The sequence below is a fragment of the Melozone crissalis genome, unplaced genomic scaffold (assembly GCF_028551555.1).
Source record: "Melozone crissalis strain CALT ecotype California unplaced genomic scaffold, PUWL_Pcris_2 ptg000057l_1, whole genome shotgun sequence".
In the NCBI taxonomy this organism is placed as follows: domain Eukaryota; kingdom Metazoa; phylum Chordata; class Aves; order Passeriformes; family Passerellidae; genus Melozone; species Melozone crissalis.
In genome coordinates, this window is record NW_026535835.1 from 9,355,268 (window position 1) to 9,374,131 (window position 18,864).

General features: G+C 41.5%; 1 protein-coding gene across 1 annotated transcript in view; it reads right to left on the reverse strand.

Moving 5' to 3' along the window:
• TEX14 (testis expressed 14, intercellular bridge forming factor) overlaps positions 1–18,864 on the reverse strand; it is a 38,514-nt gene that overhangs the window by 7,038 nt on the left and 12,612 nt on the right. The window contains exons 6-23 of the mRNA XM_054287279.1: positions 17,618–17,748; positions 16,688–16,801; positions 15,352–15,475; positions 14,410–14,588; positions 12,363–12,514; positions 11,429–11,619; positions 11,136–11,277; positions 9,909–10,834; positions 9,120–9,223; positions 7,868–7,947; positions 6,721–6,978; positions 6,065–6,165; positions 5,671–5,784; positions 5,224–5,308; positions 4,421–4,511; positions 2,960–3,022; positions 1,816–1,940; positions 939–1,129 (exon numbers count right to left, since the gene is read on the reverse strand). Of these exons, the coding sequence (XP_054143254.1) occupies positions 939–1,129; positions 1,816–1,940; positions 2,960–3,022; positions 4,421–4,511; positions 5,224–5,308; positions 5,671–5,784; positions 6,065–6,165; positions 6,721–6,978; positions 7,868–7,947; positions 9,120–9,223; positions 9,909–10,834; positions 11,136–11,277; positions 11,429–11,619; positions 12,363–12,514; positions 14,410–14,588; positions 15,352–15,475; positions 16,688–16,801; positions 17,618–17,748 (3,171 nt within the window). The remainder of the gene's footprint in view (positions 1–938; positions 1,130–1,815; positions 1,941–2,959; positions 3,023–4,420; positions 4,512–5,223; positions 5,309–5,670; positions 5,785–6,064; positions 6,166–6,720; positions 6,979–7,867; positions 7,948–9,119; positions 9,224–9,908; positions 10,835–11,135; positions 11,278–11,428; positions 11,620–12,362; positions 12,515–14,409; positions 14,589–15,351; positions 15,476–16,687; positions 16,802–17,617; positions 17,749–18,864) is intronic.

Sequence of the window (18,864 nt, forward strand, 5' to 3'; positions counted from 1 at the left end):
GCTTTCCCTTTTGCCGAGTCCATTCCAGACTCTGGTCAGAATCTGGTCCAGTTTTTCCCTTTTTCCAACTTCATTCCAGACTCTGACCATAATCTGGTCCAGGTTTTCCCTTTTGCTGAGTCCACTGGAACTCCAGCCAAAATCCAGTCCAAGTTTTCCCTTTTGCCAAATCCATTCCAGACTCTGGGCAAAATCCACTCCATTTTTTTCTTTTGCTGAGTCCACTCCAGACTCCATTGGGAATCTGTTCCAGGCTTTCTAATTTGCTGAGTCCACTCCAGACTCCAGCCAAAATCCGGTCTGGGCAAGTCCATTGTGAAATCCGGTCCGGGTTTTCCCTTTTGCTGAGTCCATTCCGTACTCCAGCCACAATCCAGTCTATGTTTTCACTTTTTCTGAGTCCATTCCAGACTCCAGGTGAAATCCGGTCTGGGTTTTTCCTTCTGCCGAGCCCATTCCATACTCCAGCCATAATCCACTCCGGGTATTCCCTTTTGCTGAGTCCATTTCAGTCTCCAGGTAAAATCTGGTCCCGGTTTTCCCTTTTTCCAAGTCCATTCCAGATTCCAGGTGAAATCTGGCCTGGGTTTTCCCTTTTGCCAAGTCCATTCCATACTCTGGGTAAAATCCAGGATTCCAAAGGCTGGGAATTGGAAATTCCCCACAGCCAGGGAGGGATGGAGGGCAGGGAAGAGCCACTTGGAGAGAGGCCAACATTCCCCAGCAAGAGGAACCCAAATTTTTGTGTAATCAATGCCTGAAATTAATCAGGACTCTTTACTTCATCCACAGAGCCACGATTCCCAAACACTCACAAAGACCTACAAGCATTTCTCTGCTTGCATTTCTTCTTAATAAAAGTGTTGTCAAAAATATTTTTAAGGAACATTAAAAGAATATTTATAGAAACTCCTGGTGTAAGTGATTTTCTGACTTACAGGCTCTTTTGGTCCAAATGGGCAAACTCTCGGAGCCACCACTGGAATTTCCATGCTCCTCTCCCCTTCCCAAGCTGTGGTGAAAGTCTTGAACAGTGTGGAGGAGGTCTCTTGAGAGCCACAAAAGGAAGAATCTGAAGAAAATTCACGGCACTGCTTGTATTTCTCAAAGGCTAATGGAAATTTTTCGTCTAGAATTAAAAAAAAAAAAAAAAAAAAAAAGAAAAAAGGGAAAAAAAAAGTGAAGACAGCAAAGCTGGAGAATTATTTTTGGAATTTTTGTATCTTTAGCACATTTCAACAGAAGCACGAAAAAATTTAAAGGGGACAGGCACCTGCACAAGAAACTCTATCCACAAAAGACCAAACTGATAATCCAGGAATTCCACCTCAGACAAAACTTTGCCAACTGAGAAATTCCAGCCTCTGTTTAACACCAAATTAATGAAGCACAAATGTTAATTCATTACTCTTTAGCACTCCAGTTCAACAAACATTTATCATGTCATTTAACTTGTTATAAAGTTACTGAGTGCTTATTAAATTGCCTTTAAAATGCTAAAATCCACATGTATCAGTTAAAGTTAAAATTACTTAATTTCTGATTTATGAAGGCTGCCAGAGACCTTTCAGGCAGTGACTTTTTCAGCTGTGTCCCTGTAAATCCTCCTTTAATTCTGTGTCTTTGGACAATGAGATTTCCAACAGGAACAACAGCATTTCTTGTGCAAGCCTGACATTCCTGCACAGAGAAATGGAGGTTCATGATTCACCTTGATGATTTTCACATTAAAAAAATCCTGGCAGAAAGGCCTGGCTGGCACAGAGAGGAGAAACAATTCCCTGTGAATCCTCTTTTTCCCCCTCCCTGCATTACCTGAGCCCAGGGGGGTGCTGACACTGGTGGGAGCGTGGCTCAGCCGAGGCGTTCTACACTCCACGCCCCTCTGGAAGTTCTGCTCACAGGGGATGCTGGACAAATCCTGAATATCTGCCACTGATCTGAATTATTGAGAGATGTTCTGACAGTTAGAATGGCCACTTTCCTGCACCTGTGAATCACCAGATCCTGCTATTTTCAGGGTCTTGAAATTTTAATTTCGTGCAGCCTTATCTAGCGTGCTGGAATGGAAGGAGATGTTCCCTTTGAGACTCCCCGCAGGAATCTTGGGAGGCCCAAAATCACCATCCTCAGGGAAGTTAAAGAGGCAGAAAAGGTTAATTATTTGCTTCCCCTTCCTTTCCAGGATGTGTTAAATAATCCTCCTACAAAACCAGCTCAGGAAGCTGCTTCCAGAAAGGGCAAGAGCTCCAAATGTGAACCAAAAGGCAGAAAAAAATCCCCAAAGGCAAGGGAAAACCTCAAGGGTTAACAAAAATTAATGAGCCATTAATTAAGACTAAATGTAGGCCTTGGGAGCATTTAAAAGAATGACTCTGATAAACTGAGACTGCTGAAGGCACTGACACAGCCCCAAGTGAAAAAAATTAATTCCAAATTGATCAAATTTTGGGGAGATACACCCTGGATTCCATCATCCTCAAAGGCCGTGGAAAGAACAGACACCTCCTGTAAATCAGTAATTTTATGCAAATCTCCATTAGCTGTAAATATAAATGAACCTCATTAGCTGAATCACAAACATACTCTGCTGATTTTTTTTTTCTCCCTGAAAATCACAGGACTATTTCTGTAATAAAATTTATTTGGCTCCACACGAACGATTTGCTCTTTAAAGTGATTTTATTTCCCTGTGCCATATGGAGAGAAGAAGAAACCAGGAATCCTCACACTTGCATGGGAAGAAGCACACCCAGATGAACACCAAGTTAATTACTTCTGAATATGAAAATATTCCCAACTAAGGACAACACTTTTACACCAATCTCACAACTTTTCACAGGAAAATACTCTCTCAATACTCTGGGGAGTTTTCTCTTGGTCTGTCCCACCTCCCTTGACAAAATTATGTAGTTAATGACCAATTTGCTGAAGTTTTGCTATAAAATGTGGCTCTTACACATCTTTTTCTTGGCATTCTTCCTGTGGCTCCCACAGCATCACTTCTTGTGCTGCATCCGCACTGAAACGAGGGAGGAAAGGTCACATTCACCCTCAGAAAATTATGGAAATTGAGAAATTTGGTTTCCTTTCCTTCAGGAAGTTTAAGCATTACCTTCTCTCTGAGGTAGACTGCAGCTCATAAACACTTTTTGCTTAAAACCTTAGAAGGTGGGGACTGGTAGGAGAAAAATGTCATTTTTAACAGATTTGTTAAAACTTCTAATTGACATTTGCAGCTTCAGAACAAAAGTGAAATTAATAAAATTAAGTGAAATTAATTAATTAATCGGCCTGCTCATCTGGTGCTGGGGACTGGCAGCTCCTCCCTAAGATGTCAGAATGGAACAAAATTATTAAACAAAAATAAAAAAATAAATAAAAAAGAGATGTGAAGTGAGTGATCTGAGGCACTGCTGGAATATCAATGAGAGCAGGCAGTGGCACTAATTGCCTGCCAGGAACACGGAGAAATAATGACATTTAAATGCTCACCTCGTTAAAATTTGGTGAAATTAATAAAATGAAATCAAAACCTAGGCATACACACCACTCCATTGTTCCATCATCCCTTGATCTGTCTCAGATTGTGACAAGGTCAAAGAGGATTAGGCAGAGAGCAACATCCCCTCTGTCCTGCTGCCAAAAGTTCCTAAGTGAAGGGAACAACCAAAAAGCTTTTTTTACCCTAAAGCCAAGTGATTTCCACTGCTGGTGCCTCCCTCAGCTCCTGGGTGGGGAGGAGCCCTGGCAGTCACAGCCAACTTCTGGAAAAATTTTACCATGCTGGTAAAATAGAAAATTTTAAATAATATAAACTTAATAATACAAAATTTAATAATATAAATTTAATATAATAATAATATAAATTTAATAAAATTAAATATAAAATATAAAATTTCATAGGGGAGACAAAAAAACCCTCCTGTTCTTCAGAGGAGCCAGCCAAACCTCCAAGGTTTCAGAGGCTGCCATATCTGATGTTACCCCCAGGCAGGATTCAGTGAACATTCCTGGGCTGATCCCATGGGGTTGGGAAAGGCAGGATCTTCATGGCACTTCAGCTCCACAACCAAAATTAAAGCAGATGACTGAAGTTTTAATTTGAATTATCTTTGCTCTGTTTCAGCCTGTGGTTTATCAGGAATTGTGATATGTACATGGCTTTTTTTCCCCTATTTTAGTTCCCTCATTAAGGCAGAAAAAACCCCACCAAACTCTGCAAAAGACAAAATCCCTTGAGACCTGTGAAAATCCCTTTTTGTATTTTCTTAGCAAGGAGCTGAGCTGTGTAGATAATCATTAAAAACCACCACTGGCATCTTATTTGAATATTAGATATATAAGCAGAATTAATGAAGAGAGCACACTTTAAAAGCTAATTTATGCCTGAAGGAACAATGAAAATGAGTTTTTCTACCTGGCTCCAGGCATTTGGCTCAGCTGATTCACTCCCAGCTTGTTTCTGCCACTGCTCTGTGGTGTTGTACTGCAGAATGGCATTTTTCCTCCTGAATACAAATAACAAATATGTTCCCTATTATTGGCTTTTGCAAGCACAAAAGAAAACAATCCAACTCATTGAACAGGAAATTGTGATTTTATTAATTTTTTTTTTTTTTTGTCTGAGTTCTTGTGACCTTTGTTGTTATGGACAGACAAATGTGTTTTAAAGATGCATTTTCATAAACATGGCACAGCTGCCAGACAGGCACTGGAGCACTGGGGAATATCACAACATTTAGAGATTTGAGCTAAAAGAGACAACAGAGTAAGGAAACAATGATTCTTGCATTATTCTGCACACACACTCTGTCAGCTCTCACTGGGTTTAAGCTCAAGATCCTCCCAGCAATGAGAATATTAATGTGTAAATACAACTCTAATTCAGTTTCCAGCACCACAGCAAGTTGCATAAAAAGATTAAACTTCGCCCCAGGGTAAAAATAAAAAGGTTTCAAACAAGTTTTTTGTTTTGGCTTTTTAACTGAAACACAGCAAGTACATAAACACTGCATGTGAAATGATTTCAGGCACTGCAATGCCCAAACCAAAATCCTAAATGGCCTGAACTCTCCCAGAAATAATAATTTTGAAATGAGAGATCAACTGAGCCTGAAGAATGGAAGTCCAGCCTTGTGACAGGAGAGCTGCTGGCAAAAATATCAATGCAACAATTCTGTGTCCCTGCCTCAGAAGTGCTTCTGTAAAAAAGACATTTACCTGGAGCCTGAATTGCTGCATCTGCAGGTGATTTCTGTACAAATCCTGCACAAACATCTTCAGCTTTGCCCTCAGCATCTGAGGTCTGAAAAGGGGAAAAAGAGAATTTAATTCCATTTTTGACAGAGCAGCTGCAAAGGGCAGGACAACCCTCCCAGGATGATGTTCCCAATAATGGGAGTGGAGAGAGAAACTTTTCAGGAGCTCATCAGCAAACAGCCCAGACTGGATTTAACAGTAAAACAGAAAAGTTTTGTATCTTCCAGAAATTAATGAAGATTCATTTGCTTACTCTTACCTAAATCTTTATTTGCAGGTACTGTTTTGAAAGAAAATAATAATAATGAAGGAAAAAAATCTCCCATTTTCCACAGCTCTCTTCAAATCAAGTGGGAGCACAATTGAACCACATGTTGTGTAACTCATGTCCAAAAGTGTTATTTTTACCTCTGGTTCTGACCTTCCCTCAAGAGCAGGAGGAAGGAAATAATCAGGAGTGAAGAATTCTTCAGTCCCATCAGGAGGTGAATTAAGGGAACAATGCAATTCCCTTGAATGTCCCTGTGAAAGACATCATCACCTGAGATGATCCCCCTCTCTATTAATAAAAAATACACATTTCAGCCAATAAAAAACACAGAAATTCTGAAATTCTATTTAATTATTCCCTGACTTTCAACCCACCTCCTGCTCCTTGCATTACCTTGGTGGTTCATAAAAGAAAATAACAAAAAAAAAAAAAAGGAGGAAGGAGAAGGGGAATTGTTACTCAGATCAGCTCAGGCTAAAGTTTTCCATGGACATGCAGCTGCCACTAAACTCCCTGGATTTCTGTACATACTCTAGAGAGACTCTCAGCTTGCTGAGGAAGGGCTGAACTCTTAGGAATGGATTTTCCAGACTCTGCCTCCTCATCTGGTGCTGGGGACTGGCAGCTCCTCCCTAAGATGTCAGAATGGAACAAAATTATTAAACAAAAATTAAAAAAAAAATTTAAAAAAAGAAAAAAGAGATGTAAAGTGAGTGATCTGAGGCACTGCTGGAATATCAATGAGAGCAGGCAGTGGCACTAATTGCCTGCCAGGAACACGGAGAAATAATGACATTTAAATGCTCACCTCGTTAATTAATCTAAGCAGGGGAACCTTGCCCTGTTCCTTTGTCCAGAACTTTTTGAAAAGCTTTACCCACTGAGCTGCTGCAGGAAAAGCAGCTGTGTGGTGAGACTGGAAGGAATAAAAGTGTGACAGCACTCTCAGGGGTCTGAGCGCTTTGGTTTTCTCCTGCTGATAACATTAATCAGCGATGATGAAGGTCTCCAAGCTCATCCCCTCCACCTATTAACACCTAATAATCACCTTATCTCTATTTATGCCCATCAGGGAGTGCCTGACTTGCTCTGAGGGCAAGATAAAATGGACAAAATTTGTAAAAACTCACAGAAGCTGAGATGTGAATGGAAATGGAAGGGGACAAAAAGAGAAGCAGAGCATTTACCTGTGGTGGGAGCCCTGGGTGCAGGCCCCAGGTCGCTGTCCCCAGAGTCGGTTCTGTCCTCACTGTCCCAGGGCTCAGCAGCCTCACCTGGCTGCCACCCCCAGCCCTGCTGAGCTCTGGGGGTTCCAGCAGGGACATCCTGGGGCATCTCCTTGACACTCTCAGCTTCACTCTCAGACGTGCACTCGCTGCCAGGGTAGGGAGAGCTGAGCCCCAGCTGGCCCGAGGCCACTCTCCTGGCCATCTGCTTGACTTCAACTACACAAAAAAACCCCAAAATTACCACGTCACACCCCGGAATTTGGACTTTCAAAGCATCCCCTGTGCTTCACTGTGCCCGCAGCGTGGAAATTTGGAAAATTTGCATTTGGAAATGCAAAGGTTAGAGCTGGCAGCACCACAGCTTTTGTCATGAGGAGTTAAAAACACTTCCTTTTATTTTAAATAAAAAATCTGAATTTTAAAACTTGCACAAAATGATGTGGACAAGTCTCCACAGGAACAGGTTTTGTTGGCTGGATTCTCCATTATCCATGCCCGTGCTGCCATCCACTGGGCACTGCCATCCCTGCCCCTCCTGAATCCTCACCCTGCCCAAAACCAGGCTGGAAACCCCTCCAGCTCCAGAAACCAAACCACCCCAACGTGCCTGGGATTATTCTATGCCCAGAATGTGCAAGACACAGGATCCCACTCACTTGGATTCCCTCCAAGAACAACCTCACAGATCTCCAGCAATTAAAGCACAGAGACCTTTCCTCCTGTGCTGAGTTTAATGCTCTGCACTGCAGCAATTCTGATAGTAATGCTGATATAACACTGATTTAACATTGATTTAACACTGATTTAATATTGATTTAACACTGATTTGACACTGATTTGACATTGATTTGACACTGACAACATTGATTTAACACTGATTTAACATTGATTTAACACTGATTTAACACTGACTTAATATTGATTTAACATTGATTTAACACATATAACACCGATTTAACACTGATTTAACATTGATTTAACACTGATTTGACAGTGACTTGACACTGATTTAACATTGCTTCAACACAGATTTAACACAGATTTGACACTTACATAACACTGATATAACACTGATTTAACACTGATTTAACACTGATTTACTCACTCCTCCACCCTGAATGCACCACCCTCCTCTTCTCGCTGCTTTTTTTGCTGCAGAATTCCACCCTTGGCTTTGAATGGCACCTGCAAGAAATGATTATGAAATGCACAAACTATTTTAGAGCCTGAGCATATTGTGTCAAGTATTCCCCAGCCAGGAAAAGGCTCCAAGATGTTTTAACATCAATTAGAGCACGTGTGCCTCTCAGCCTTTTAACAACCCAGCAGAACCAGCAGATTGAGCTGCCAGGAGCTTGGAAAGCACAGATAATAATTATTTAGGTTTATTCCAGATTAACCAGACAAGCTGCACATCTCAGAGCAGAGCTGCAGATGCTGCAGCTCCAAAAACCACACCATGGGTGATTGTGGGGATTGTTTTATTGAGGGGATCACAATTTCACACCTGGACAGTGATTCTCCAACCAGAGTTCACTCCCTGACCTCCACTGACCATCAAATATTTCTGTTCTAACCTTTACCAACAGGTCTTTCTGATCCAAATGGATCATGGATTAGTTTAAAAACTGCAGCAGTTTTCCTGATTTGATCTTCCCTGACCATCAAATATTTCTGTTCTAATATTTCTGATCTGTTCTTTACCAACAGGTATTTCTGGTCCAAATGGATCATAGATTCATTCCAAAACTGCAGCAGTTTTCCTGATTTGACCTTCCCTGACCATGGAATATTTCTGTTCTAATATTTCTGTTCTGTAATTTACCAACAGGTTTTTCTGATCCAAAATGGATCATGGACTAATTTTAAAACTGCAGCAGTTTTTCTGATTTGACCAAACATTTAAAGAAGTGCCTGTCCCCCTCTTTCCAACACGAATTTGCACAAGTTTTGCCACGTAATTTCAACATGTTGCTTTCCATTGCTGCTTAAAACCACAGAGAAATGACACTAAAAAGCATTTCTGCTGGGAATTGAAGGAGGCTGTGCCCAGAGAGGAGAACCACCTTCATTAACATCTCCCCACACTGCTCTCCTTAGGCTCTGCTACATTTTGGACCACTGACCTCCATCCCAGAGGCATGTGAAATCATTTCTAACAGCTCTCTTTAGCACAAAGTGCCCTGTCACAGCAGCTCTGCAGCTGACAGTGACTCACAGCAGGCTCCTCTCTGCACAGATGGCTTTTGCCTTCCTGAGGAACATTTAATGCCAGCCTTGATCCTGATGTGCCTCTCTCTCTCTCTGCAGATGAATCTGTCAGAATTAACTCTTGTATGAATAAGATCAAAACTCACCACTTCTCCTCCTCCCTCCTTGCTGCAGGATGTGAATCAGCTCCTCTCTGGCACTGCAAGTTGAACTTTTGCTGGCTCCTTGCAGACACGTGTGGGAGGAAATGCTGAAAGGAGTCCAACAAGCCGTGATTCAGCACACACTGGGCACTCTGCTAATTACTGCTAATTACTGCCTGAGCTGGCTGGGATGCAGCCTCAGAACAGGACAGCACCAACTTTAATCCCTGAGTTTCTTTTTAGTTTTATTTTAGGATGACAACTCCAGCAGAATATAAATATAAAATATAAATCCAGCTCTGCCCTGCATTTATAGCAGTTTCAGGTGCAGGCAGGCATGGAACTTCCAGGGGATGAGTGGACCTGAATGAGTCAAGATTATCCTGACAGGAGAGATGTAATTGGATTTCTCTCTTTCTCTTTGGTCCATGTATTTAATAATGAAAGTGATCCAGAAGCCCTTCCCAATAACAGCTTAGGCCTCAACACAAACAGAAATATTTCTCCACTGAGACAAGAGGAGAAAGAGGAGAACATTTCTCCTTTTCCCTGAGATTCCCATCTCCATTTCAGTGCAGGATTTGGATTCTAACCCCACCCTGAGCCCCTGGATCAGTGCTGTCCTGGGAGGACTGGAGAGAAAGGGGAAATAGCACAATTGCACTGCTGAGCTGCCTTCATTCCTGTATTTAAAGCACATTTGAAAGGACAGATTCATCCCTCCTCCTGGACACCACCCATCCCTGCTAAGGATCACAGAAATGATAACCAGGCCCCTGCCCAACACTTTACCTCCTGGTTTGGGCTCCCTTCACCATCCAGCCCCACGCTGCAGCCCGGATCACGATGGGTGGCTGCAATTTTGCTCCTCCATTTCTCATTCTGCATTGCCTCTCTGTCCTTGGCTGTCTTGGGAACAGCCTGGAAGCTGTCTCTGCCTGGTGCCTGACACGTTACTGGAGGTGGAATGTAATCCCTGGATGGTGGAGCCACAGCCTGGTGTAAAAAGACATCAACTCCAGAAAGAGCCTCGTTGGTGCTTTGGGAAGCAGCACCAGACCCATCCCAGCGTCTTCCTTTAGAATTTCCCTTGGGGAGCAGATTCATCCTGAGCTCCTGGAGCAGCCTGCTCTGCTTTGCCTGGGCCTTCAGCCTGTCCAGCTCCTGCTCAGTCCTGCTCAGGGAGTGCCCAGCCTGCTGCAGCATGCTCTGCATGATCTTCAGGTTCAGCACGCACTTGCTGATGTGCTGCTCGCTCTGGCAGGGGCTGCTCAGCCTGCTGCCAGCATCTCCCCTCATCTGGGACAGCCCAGGGGCTTCTCTCACCCTTTCCTCTTCCTCCTCCTCCTCCTCATCTTCCTCTTCCTCCTCCTCCTCCTCTCCAGTGAAGGCTGTGCTGGATGCTGAGGACTCCTCTTCCTCCTCAGCCTCCCACTGGCTCTGCTCTTGCTCCTGCTGCCTTTCTGCATCCCTTGGGGCCTGGCCTGACCCAGGTCCCCCCTGCAGGAAATCCTGGGGACCTTCTGGGTAACTGGCCAGGATTTCATTCATCTCAAAGCTGCACAGGCTCTCGTCCACATCGCTCTCACTGCAGGGAGAAGCTGCTGGCTGCACCTCAGAGCAGACACTGTCCTGCTCAGGGGGCTCTGCTGCCTCCTGCAGCACCACAGCACTGCTCTCCTGGGGGAAAGCAGAGTCCTCGGGGGCAGGAAAACCACCTGGGAAATGCAATTGGAAACACGGAATCATTTCTCCAGAAATCCAACAATTTTGCAATTCTGCTAAACTGGGAATTTAGAAATTCCACGAGCAGCATTTGACGCCTCTGCTGAAAACTCTGCCTGAGCAAAACAGATTCAGAGCCCTGAGTCTACATAAAGTGGCAGCTAAAATCCAAAACCAACTGCTTCCTATCTTCAACCTGCACCCTAAAATCTGTGAGTGCTCCCATTTTAATTGGGATTTCTGTCAGGCTGCTGTGAGGAACTCATGAAGGACATCCTGCCCCAGGAAACTCACCAGCCTTGCTTATCTCTCTTTCCTGGACCTCCACTGTTCTCTTCTGGAAGCTAAAAGCTGATGCCCAGCAGATGTTGACATCTGCAAGAACAGCAGATCTCTGGGCTTTGGGTATTCCACCACTTTCAGATTTAACCAAGTCCTGTAAAACAAAACAAAAAAAAAGGAATAAAATGCAACTGTATTTGACAGTTCTGTGTCTCTGCCTGCTTTTCTGAGAGTGTTGGGTCACCTCCTCTAGATTTAAGCAGAATCTGAATGGACATATCAAAGATTAGAGTGCTGGAAATCACCTTCAGGTCATTTTTGAGGATATATTGAATATCCTGGAGCTTCATGGAGCGGTTCCTCTGCTTGGGTTCCAGCCCTGACTTGACAACATCATAATAGAGCAGGGGGAGCCTGACATCTGCCTGCAGCTGCTGCCCTGAAAGGATGAGCTGCTTCACAGCTGAGTCTTCCACACCTTTCCAGGGAGGGCTCTCTGCAAGACACAAGTGCAGATTTTATGTCACCAGCTGCACATTATTGTTAATTAAAAAAAAAAAAAATTACATCATTTCCTAATGTAATTTTTAAAAAATTGATAAAATAAAATGTAATGAAATAAAAAAATCACATTATTCCCTGTCCATTCAGTATTTTACAATTAAAAACAAGCTCTAGCATCTCCTCCCTGTCTTATTCCAGCAGTGGATGCATTCAAGGGAGCTGACAGAAATATCCAGAGGAGAGTGACACTGCAAACAACCCTGCTCTGGATTCTTCACTGGGATTAATTTTTAGGGTAATTGTTTCTCCCATTTCACTGTCACAATAGTCAGAGTGAATGCAGAGCAGACATTATCTGTAATAACAGCTACAAAAACACAGTAACATTAACTTATCTCCAAGTTATCACACAGATCAAAAACACAAAAGCTGCACAAGCTTGTTTTGAACAGTGAAAAGACTTAATTGAATGTTTTGCTGCGCTGGCAGGAAGAAAAAAAATAAACAGCAGAAAAACACTTTATTTCTCCAATAATTTCATCCCTTACCCAAACAATTTTATGTTTTCTGATCACATTTTACAGGAGTTCCCAATAATCTTTGTTACTGTCGATAATATTTGGGGGTTTTGCCTGGTTTATTTTTTCAGTTTTTTGGGGTTTTTTTGGTGTTTTTTTTTTAATTTTTTTTTTTATTTTGCCTGGTTTATTTTTTATCCCAAAGCCATGCTCTGACCTGTCAGGGCCTCCTGCAGCACTGCACAGAAGCTGTAAACATCAGATTTGACCGTGCCAGGTTTGCCCAGGACGATTTCAGGGGAGCTCCAGCGGAACAGCTGGGCTGGGACAGGGATTCGGGTCAGGTCACTGTGCTCCCCACTGTCCTTGCTGCAAAAAAAGGGGAAAAATTGGAAATTAGGACATAAAACACACTCAACTGCAAGGGTTGTATTTAGGAATTAAACACCTGAGTGTGCTACAGCTTTTAGTTAAATACATAATCAGGGCATTTCTGCAAATAGAAATGTGCAGTAAATGTATTTTGGCAGATTTTCCAGGGAAAGCAACACCTCCTTTAAGGACTTTGCAATTAAAAAAAACCCCTAAATAATAAAAATTTAAAATAATAATAATAATAATAATAATAATAATAGCAATATGTGCAGTAAATGTAAATAGAAATGTGCAGTAAATGTCTCTTGGCAAAGATTTTCTGGGGAAAGCAACACCTCCTAAAGGACTTTACAAAAAAAAAAAAAAACCTAAAACACTAGAATTTTAAAATAAAATATAAACATAATAATTATGATAATGATAATAATCATAAAATACCAATAAATAATATACTAACACTAATAATATTACTAATACTACTAATGCTAATACTACTACTACTAATAATAATAATAAATGTAATAAACCCTAAAAAAAAGCAGAACTTTTCCCAACATGAGCTTTCCAAACAACCCTTTACCTCTGACCACGAATAAAACACAGAAAGCCTGTAAAAACTTTTTATTTTCCATCGTGTCCAGGGGACAATTTCAGTAATAGTGAGACGAAAAAAAATCCTCTTTATCTGACTGGTGGCACTTAATTCCCACCAGTCTAAGGAGGTGCTGGATGTCCCACCCCCAATTTCAGAGCATCCCTGAGGGAGTCTCTCACCTCTCTATCATGTGCTCCAGGTTGCAGAGCTTGCCCTCCCCCGAGGACACGATCTGGATGGCAAAGGAGGAGAAGGAGCAGTGGAGGAAGCTGAACCCCCATTCTAAAAAACCCCAAAAATCCATTTTTCACCCCATGACCAATTATTATTCCACTTAAAACTCTCTAGACTTGTAATTCCTCATATAAAAGTTGGTAACTATATTTTCCGAGGGCTAAATCAAAGGCACAGGAGGGTCTTGGGCTCTGTGATCTGAGATCCCCAGGGCAGCCAGAGGAATTTGTAGAGGAATTTCCAGAGGAATTTCCTGGGTTCTGACACAACCCCAAATTTCAGAGCATCCCTGAGGGAGTTCCTCACCTCTCTATCATGTGCTCCAGGTTGCAGAGCTTGCCCTCCCCCGAGGACACGATCTGGATGGCAAAGGAGGAGAGGGAGCGGTGCCGGAAATCCTTGAACCCCCGGTGCCTCCTGAACCTCCATTCTAAAAAACCCCAAAAATCTCTTTTTCACCCCATGATCAGCTAACTATTATTCTACTCAAACTCTCTTGACTTGTGAGTCCTCATATAAAGGCTGGTAATTGTTTTTTCCAAGGGCTAAATCAAAGGCACAGGGGGGTCCTGGGCTGTGTGCTCTGAGCCCTCCAGGGCAGCCAGAGGAATCTCCAGAGGAATTTGTAGAGGAATTTCCAGAGGGATTTCCAGAGGAATTTCCAGGGTTCCCACAGCAGCCCTGAGGGAGTCTCTCACCTCTCTATCATGTGCTCCAGGTTGCAGAGCTTGCCCTCCCCCGAGGACACGATCTGGATGGCAAAGGAGGAGAGGGAGCGGTGGAGGAAGCTGAACCCCCATTCTAAAAAAACCCTAAAAATCTATTTTTCACCCCATGACCAATTATTATTCCACTTAAGCTCTCTAGACTTGTAATTCCTCATATAAAGGTTGGTAATTATTTTTTCTGAGGGCTAAATCAAAGGCACAGGAGGGTCTTGGGCTGTGTGCTCTGAGACCCCCAAGGGCAGCCAGTGGAATTTCCAGAGGAATCTGCAGAGGAATTTCCTGGGTTCTGACACAACCCCAAATTTCAGAGCATCCCTGAGGGAGTTCCTCACCTCTCTATCATGTGCTCCAGGTTGCAGAGCTTGCCCTCCCCCGAGGACACGATCTGGATGGCAAAGGAGGAGAGGGAGCGGTGCAGGAAGCCCCGGGAGTGCAGGAACCTCAGCGCATCCAGGATCTGCAGCAGGACGTGCAGGAGCGTCTCTGTCTGCAGCACTGGGAACTCTGCTCGCTGCAAAAACAACCCAAAACCACCAAATCTGCTGCAAAAACAACCCCAAAAACACCAAATCTGCAGGGCAGGCGGTTAAACGTGAGCTGAGGGAAAGTTAGGGGTGGTTCTTGTGGGTATGGTTTGGTGGACAAGGCAGCAAATGAAATTTATAGGAGGAAAAATGAAATTTATTTTTTGTTCTCGATGCTAAACCAAGTAACAACATCTTAAAAAGAAGAGGAAAAAAATCAAATTACAACAACAAAACACAGATTTAAATTTTTTAAAATTGACTAAAATTTTCTAAAAATTGATTAAATTAAAATTTTTAAAAATTTAATTTTTTAAACTTTAAATTTAATTTTTTTCAGTTTTAAAAACAGATTAAAACTTTTTAAAGTGATTAAATTTAAAATTTTGAAATATTTTAAAATCTTAATTTTTTTAATTTTTAAAAACCGATTATTTTTTTAAAAAATGACTACAGTTAAAATTTTTAATTCAAACTTTAATATTATATTTTATTTTTCAATTTTTAAAAATTGATTAAATTTTAATTGATTAAATTTAAAAAAATAATTAAATTTTTAATTGATTAATTTTTTAAATATACGGAGTCAATTTAATTTTTTAAAAATTAATTAAAAGTCATAATTGATTTAAAAATAAGAAAAATAACCAGAAGCTCAGATACACACTGAGGATTTTGCCTTCTCGAGGAAAGATGTTAGTCACTAAACTTCTGGTGAATTATTATTTCAAATCCAAGCACTGCAGTTACCCTTTCATGGAGGATGCTGTAGAGAGAGCCAAAGTGAACCCTCTCATAGACCAGGCGGGTTCTCTCCAGGTCACAGGACAGACAGACAGACATCAGCTGCAGCAGGTGAGGGTGCCGCAGTTTGCTGCACAGGGAGAGCAAAAATCAAATTTACCAGACAAATCTGAGAGGAGAAGAAGGAAAGTCCTGCCCTGCTGAGTGCTTTTATCAATATGACACGAATGTTGGAATATATTTCAGTGTAAATGTATTTTTTATACTGAAATATTTGATTTCTGATCTGGGAAGACGTGCAACCCCAGGCTAACACTGCTGAGAGGTAAATCCCATTCCTCCCAGGTAAATCCCATTCTTCCTTAGGGAAATCCCATTCTTCCCTAGGCAAATTCCATTTTTCTCTAGGTAAATCTCATTTCCCCCCAGGTAAATCCCATTCCTCCCAGTTAAATTCCATTTCCCCCAGGTAAATCCCATTCCCCCAAGGTAAATCCCATTCCCCCAAGGTAAATCCCATTCTTCCCTATGTAAATCCCATTCCCCCCAGATAAATCCCATTCCCCTGAGATATATCCCATTTTTCCCTAGGTAAATCCCATTCCTCCCAGGTAAATCCCATTCCCTCCAGGTAAATCCCATTCTTCCTAGGTAAATCCCATTCCCTTGAGGTAAATCCCATTCCTTTGAGGTAAATCCCATTCTTCCTAGGTAAATCCCATTCCTCTCAGGTAAATCCCATTCCCCTGAGCTATATCCCAGTCCCCTGAGGTAAATCCCATTCCCCCCCAGGTAAATCCCATTCCCCCCCAGGTAAATCCCACTCTTCCTTATGTAAATCCCATTCCCCCCAGGTAAATCCTATTCCCTTGAGGTAAATCCCATTCCCCCCAAGGTAAATCCCATTTCCTCCAGGTAAATCCCATTCCCCTCAGGAAAATCCCATTGTCACAAGATAAATCCCATTCCCCCCAGGAAAATCCCATTCCTTCCAGGTAAATCCCATTCCCCCCAAGAAAAATCCCATTCCTCCCAGGTAAATCCCATTCCCTTGAGATAAATCCCATTCCCCCCAAGGTAAATCCCATTTCCTCCAGGCAAATCCCATTCCCCCTAAGGTAAATCCCATTCCTCCTTAAGTAAATCCCATTCGCACAAGGTAAATCCCATTCTTCCTTATGTAAACCCCATTCCCTCCACGTAAATCCCATTCCCTTGAGGTAAATCCCATTCCTCCCAGGTAAATCCCATTCCTCCCAGGTAAATCCCATTCCCACAAGGTAAATCCCATTCCCCCCAGGTAAATCCCACTTCTCCCACCCCAGAGCAGCCCCTGCCCCACCTGCTGTGCTGCTGCTCAGCCAGGAGCAGGTCAGCCAGGCGCAGTTTCCAGCTGTTCTGCTGGGGCTGGAAGCTCAGCTCCTTCACTGTCACCCTGCTGCCTCCCCACATCAGGCTGCAAACAAAAACAGGAATTTGCACCAGATGTTTCCAGCAGTGTTTTCCTTTTTTCTTTGTTTTTTTTTTTTTTTTTTTTTTTTTTGTTTTGTTTTGTTTTGTTTTTTTCCCAGTTATATGGTTATTTTTTCTGTGGTGCTCTGGTGCTGCCTCCCACTGTCAGGAATTTAAATTTTGCTCTTTTTAAACTGGCAATAAATAAAGTCGTCCTGCTGAAGGCTGATGGAGCAGGAAAGGTTCCCTGCCCAAAATCCCACCCCTCCCACAAGGAATTCCCTTCACCAAAGGCCATCAGTGACACAAATCAGAGTTTTGGGGAGATTCAATCACCAATTAAATCAATTGAGAGACAACCCCTTGCTTAACACACAGTAATTAGAAAACACCATATTGTTGTAATTATTACCAATAATTACAAGATTTTAAATGAATGCTCAGCCTGCCTTGGCAACTCTCATTTCAGCACAGGTTATGCAGAGGAAATCCTGGACAAAGATTTACAAGGATTAAATGCTGAACAACACAATCTGTGCAACCCTAAACACATTTCCTACCACAAAAAAAAGATCAATACTGAACCACTGCCATCAGTAATCAGCCTTAATTGGGTTAATATTGCTTGTGGGCTGTTTTTGGCCTCTGAGCCATCAGTCTGACTCAGATATTAATCAATAAACAGCAGCAAACAAGGTGCAAGCAGGAAATAAACACAGAACAAACATGGGAAATCACCCAAACAAATCACTGGCACGACAATTTGCTTTGCAGACACCAAGAGGGGATAAAAAAAAAAACCTTCTTGAATTCCACTTACTTGGTCATGATCATGTAGGGCCCCACAGGGTAAGAAAATGCTGGCTCATCATCAGCCTGGACCACATCTCTGTCCCCAATAATGGGGAGGGAGGCCAGGTAGCCCAGGTGGCCACTGCCTGCCAGGTGGAACTGAAAATGCAGGAAAATAAAATAGGAAAATGCAGCAGTTCCTGTTGGGAAGGATGAAAGTTCCACAAGAAAGCAGATCCAGCCCTTAGGAAATGCCACAGGTGATTTTAATAGGAATCTCTGCTGGTCCAAACCCAACCAGGCACCAAAGGCCTCAATATTTGGGCTCTTCGTGGGGATTTTTCCCCCCATCTTTTCAGCAGAAATAAGAATGCAGTAAAAGTTAAAAAGAAGAATGCACTAAAAGTTAAAAAGCAAAAAGTAAGAATGCATGAAAAGTAAAAATAAGAATGCACTAAAAGTTGGAAAGAAGAATGCACTAAAAGTAAAAAATAAGAATGAAGTAAAAGTTAAAACGTTGAAAATAAGAATGCACTAAAAGTAAAAACAAAGAATTCATTAAAAATTAAAAACAAGAATGCAGTAAAAGTTAAAACGTTGAAAATAAGAATGCACTAAAAGTTAAAAGGTTGAAAATAAGAATGCACTAAAAGTTAAAAAGAAAAATGCAGTAAAAGTTAAAAAGAAGAATGCACTAAAAGTTAAAAAGCAAAAAGTAAGAATGCATGAAAAGTAAAAATAAGAATGCACTAAAAGTTGGAAAGAAGAATGCACTAAAAGTAAAAAATAAGAATGAAGTAAAAGTTAAAACGTTGAAAATAAGAATGCACTAAAAGTAAAAACAAAGAATTCATTAAAAATTAAAAACAAGAATGCAGTAAAAGTTAAAACGTTGAAAATAAGAATGCACTAAAAGTTAAAAGGTTGAAAATAAGAATGCACTAAAAGTTAAAAAGAAAAATGCAGTAAAAGTTAAAAAGAAGAATGCACTAAAAAGTTAAAAAGCAAAAAATAAGAATGCATGAAAAGTAAAAATAAAAATGCACTAAAAGTTGGAAAGAAGAATGCACTAAAAGTTAAAAAAAAGAATGCACTAAAAGTAAAAAATAAGAATGAAGTAAAGTTGAAACGTTGAAAATAAGAATGCACTAAAAGTTAAAAGGTTGAAAAGAAGAATGCACTAGAAGTTAAAAAGAAAAATGCAGTAAAAGTTAAAAAGAAGAATGCACTAAAAGCTAAAAAGCAAAAAATAAGAATGTACTAAAAGTCAAAAAG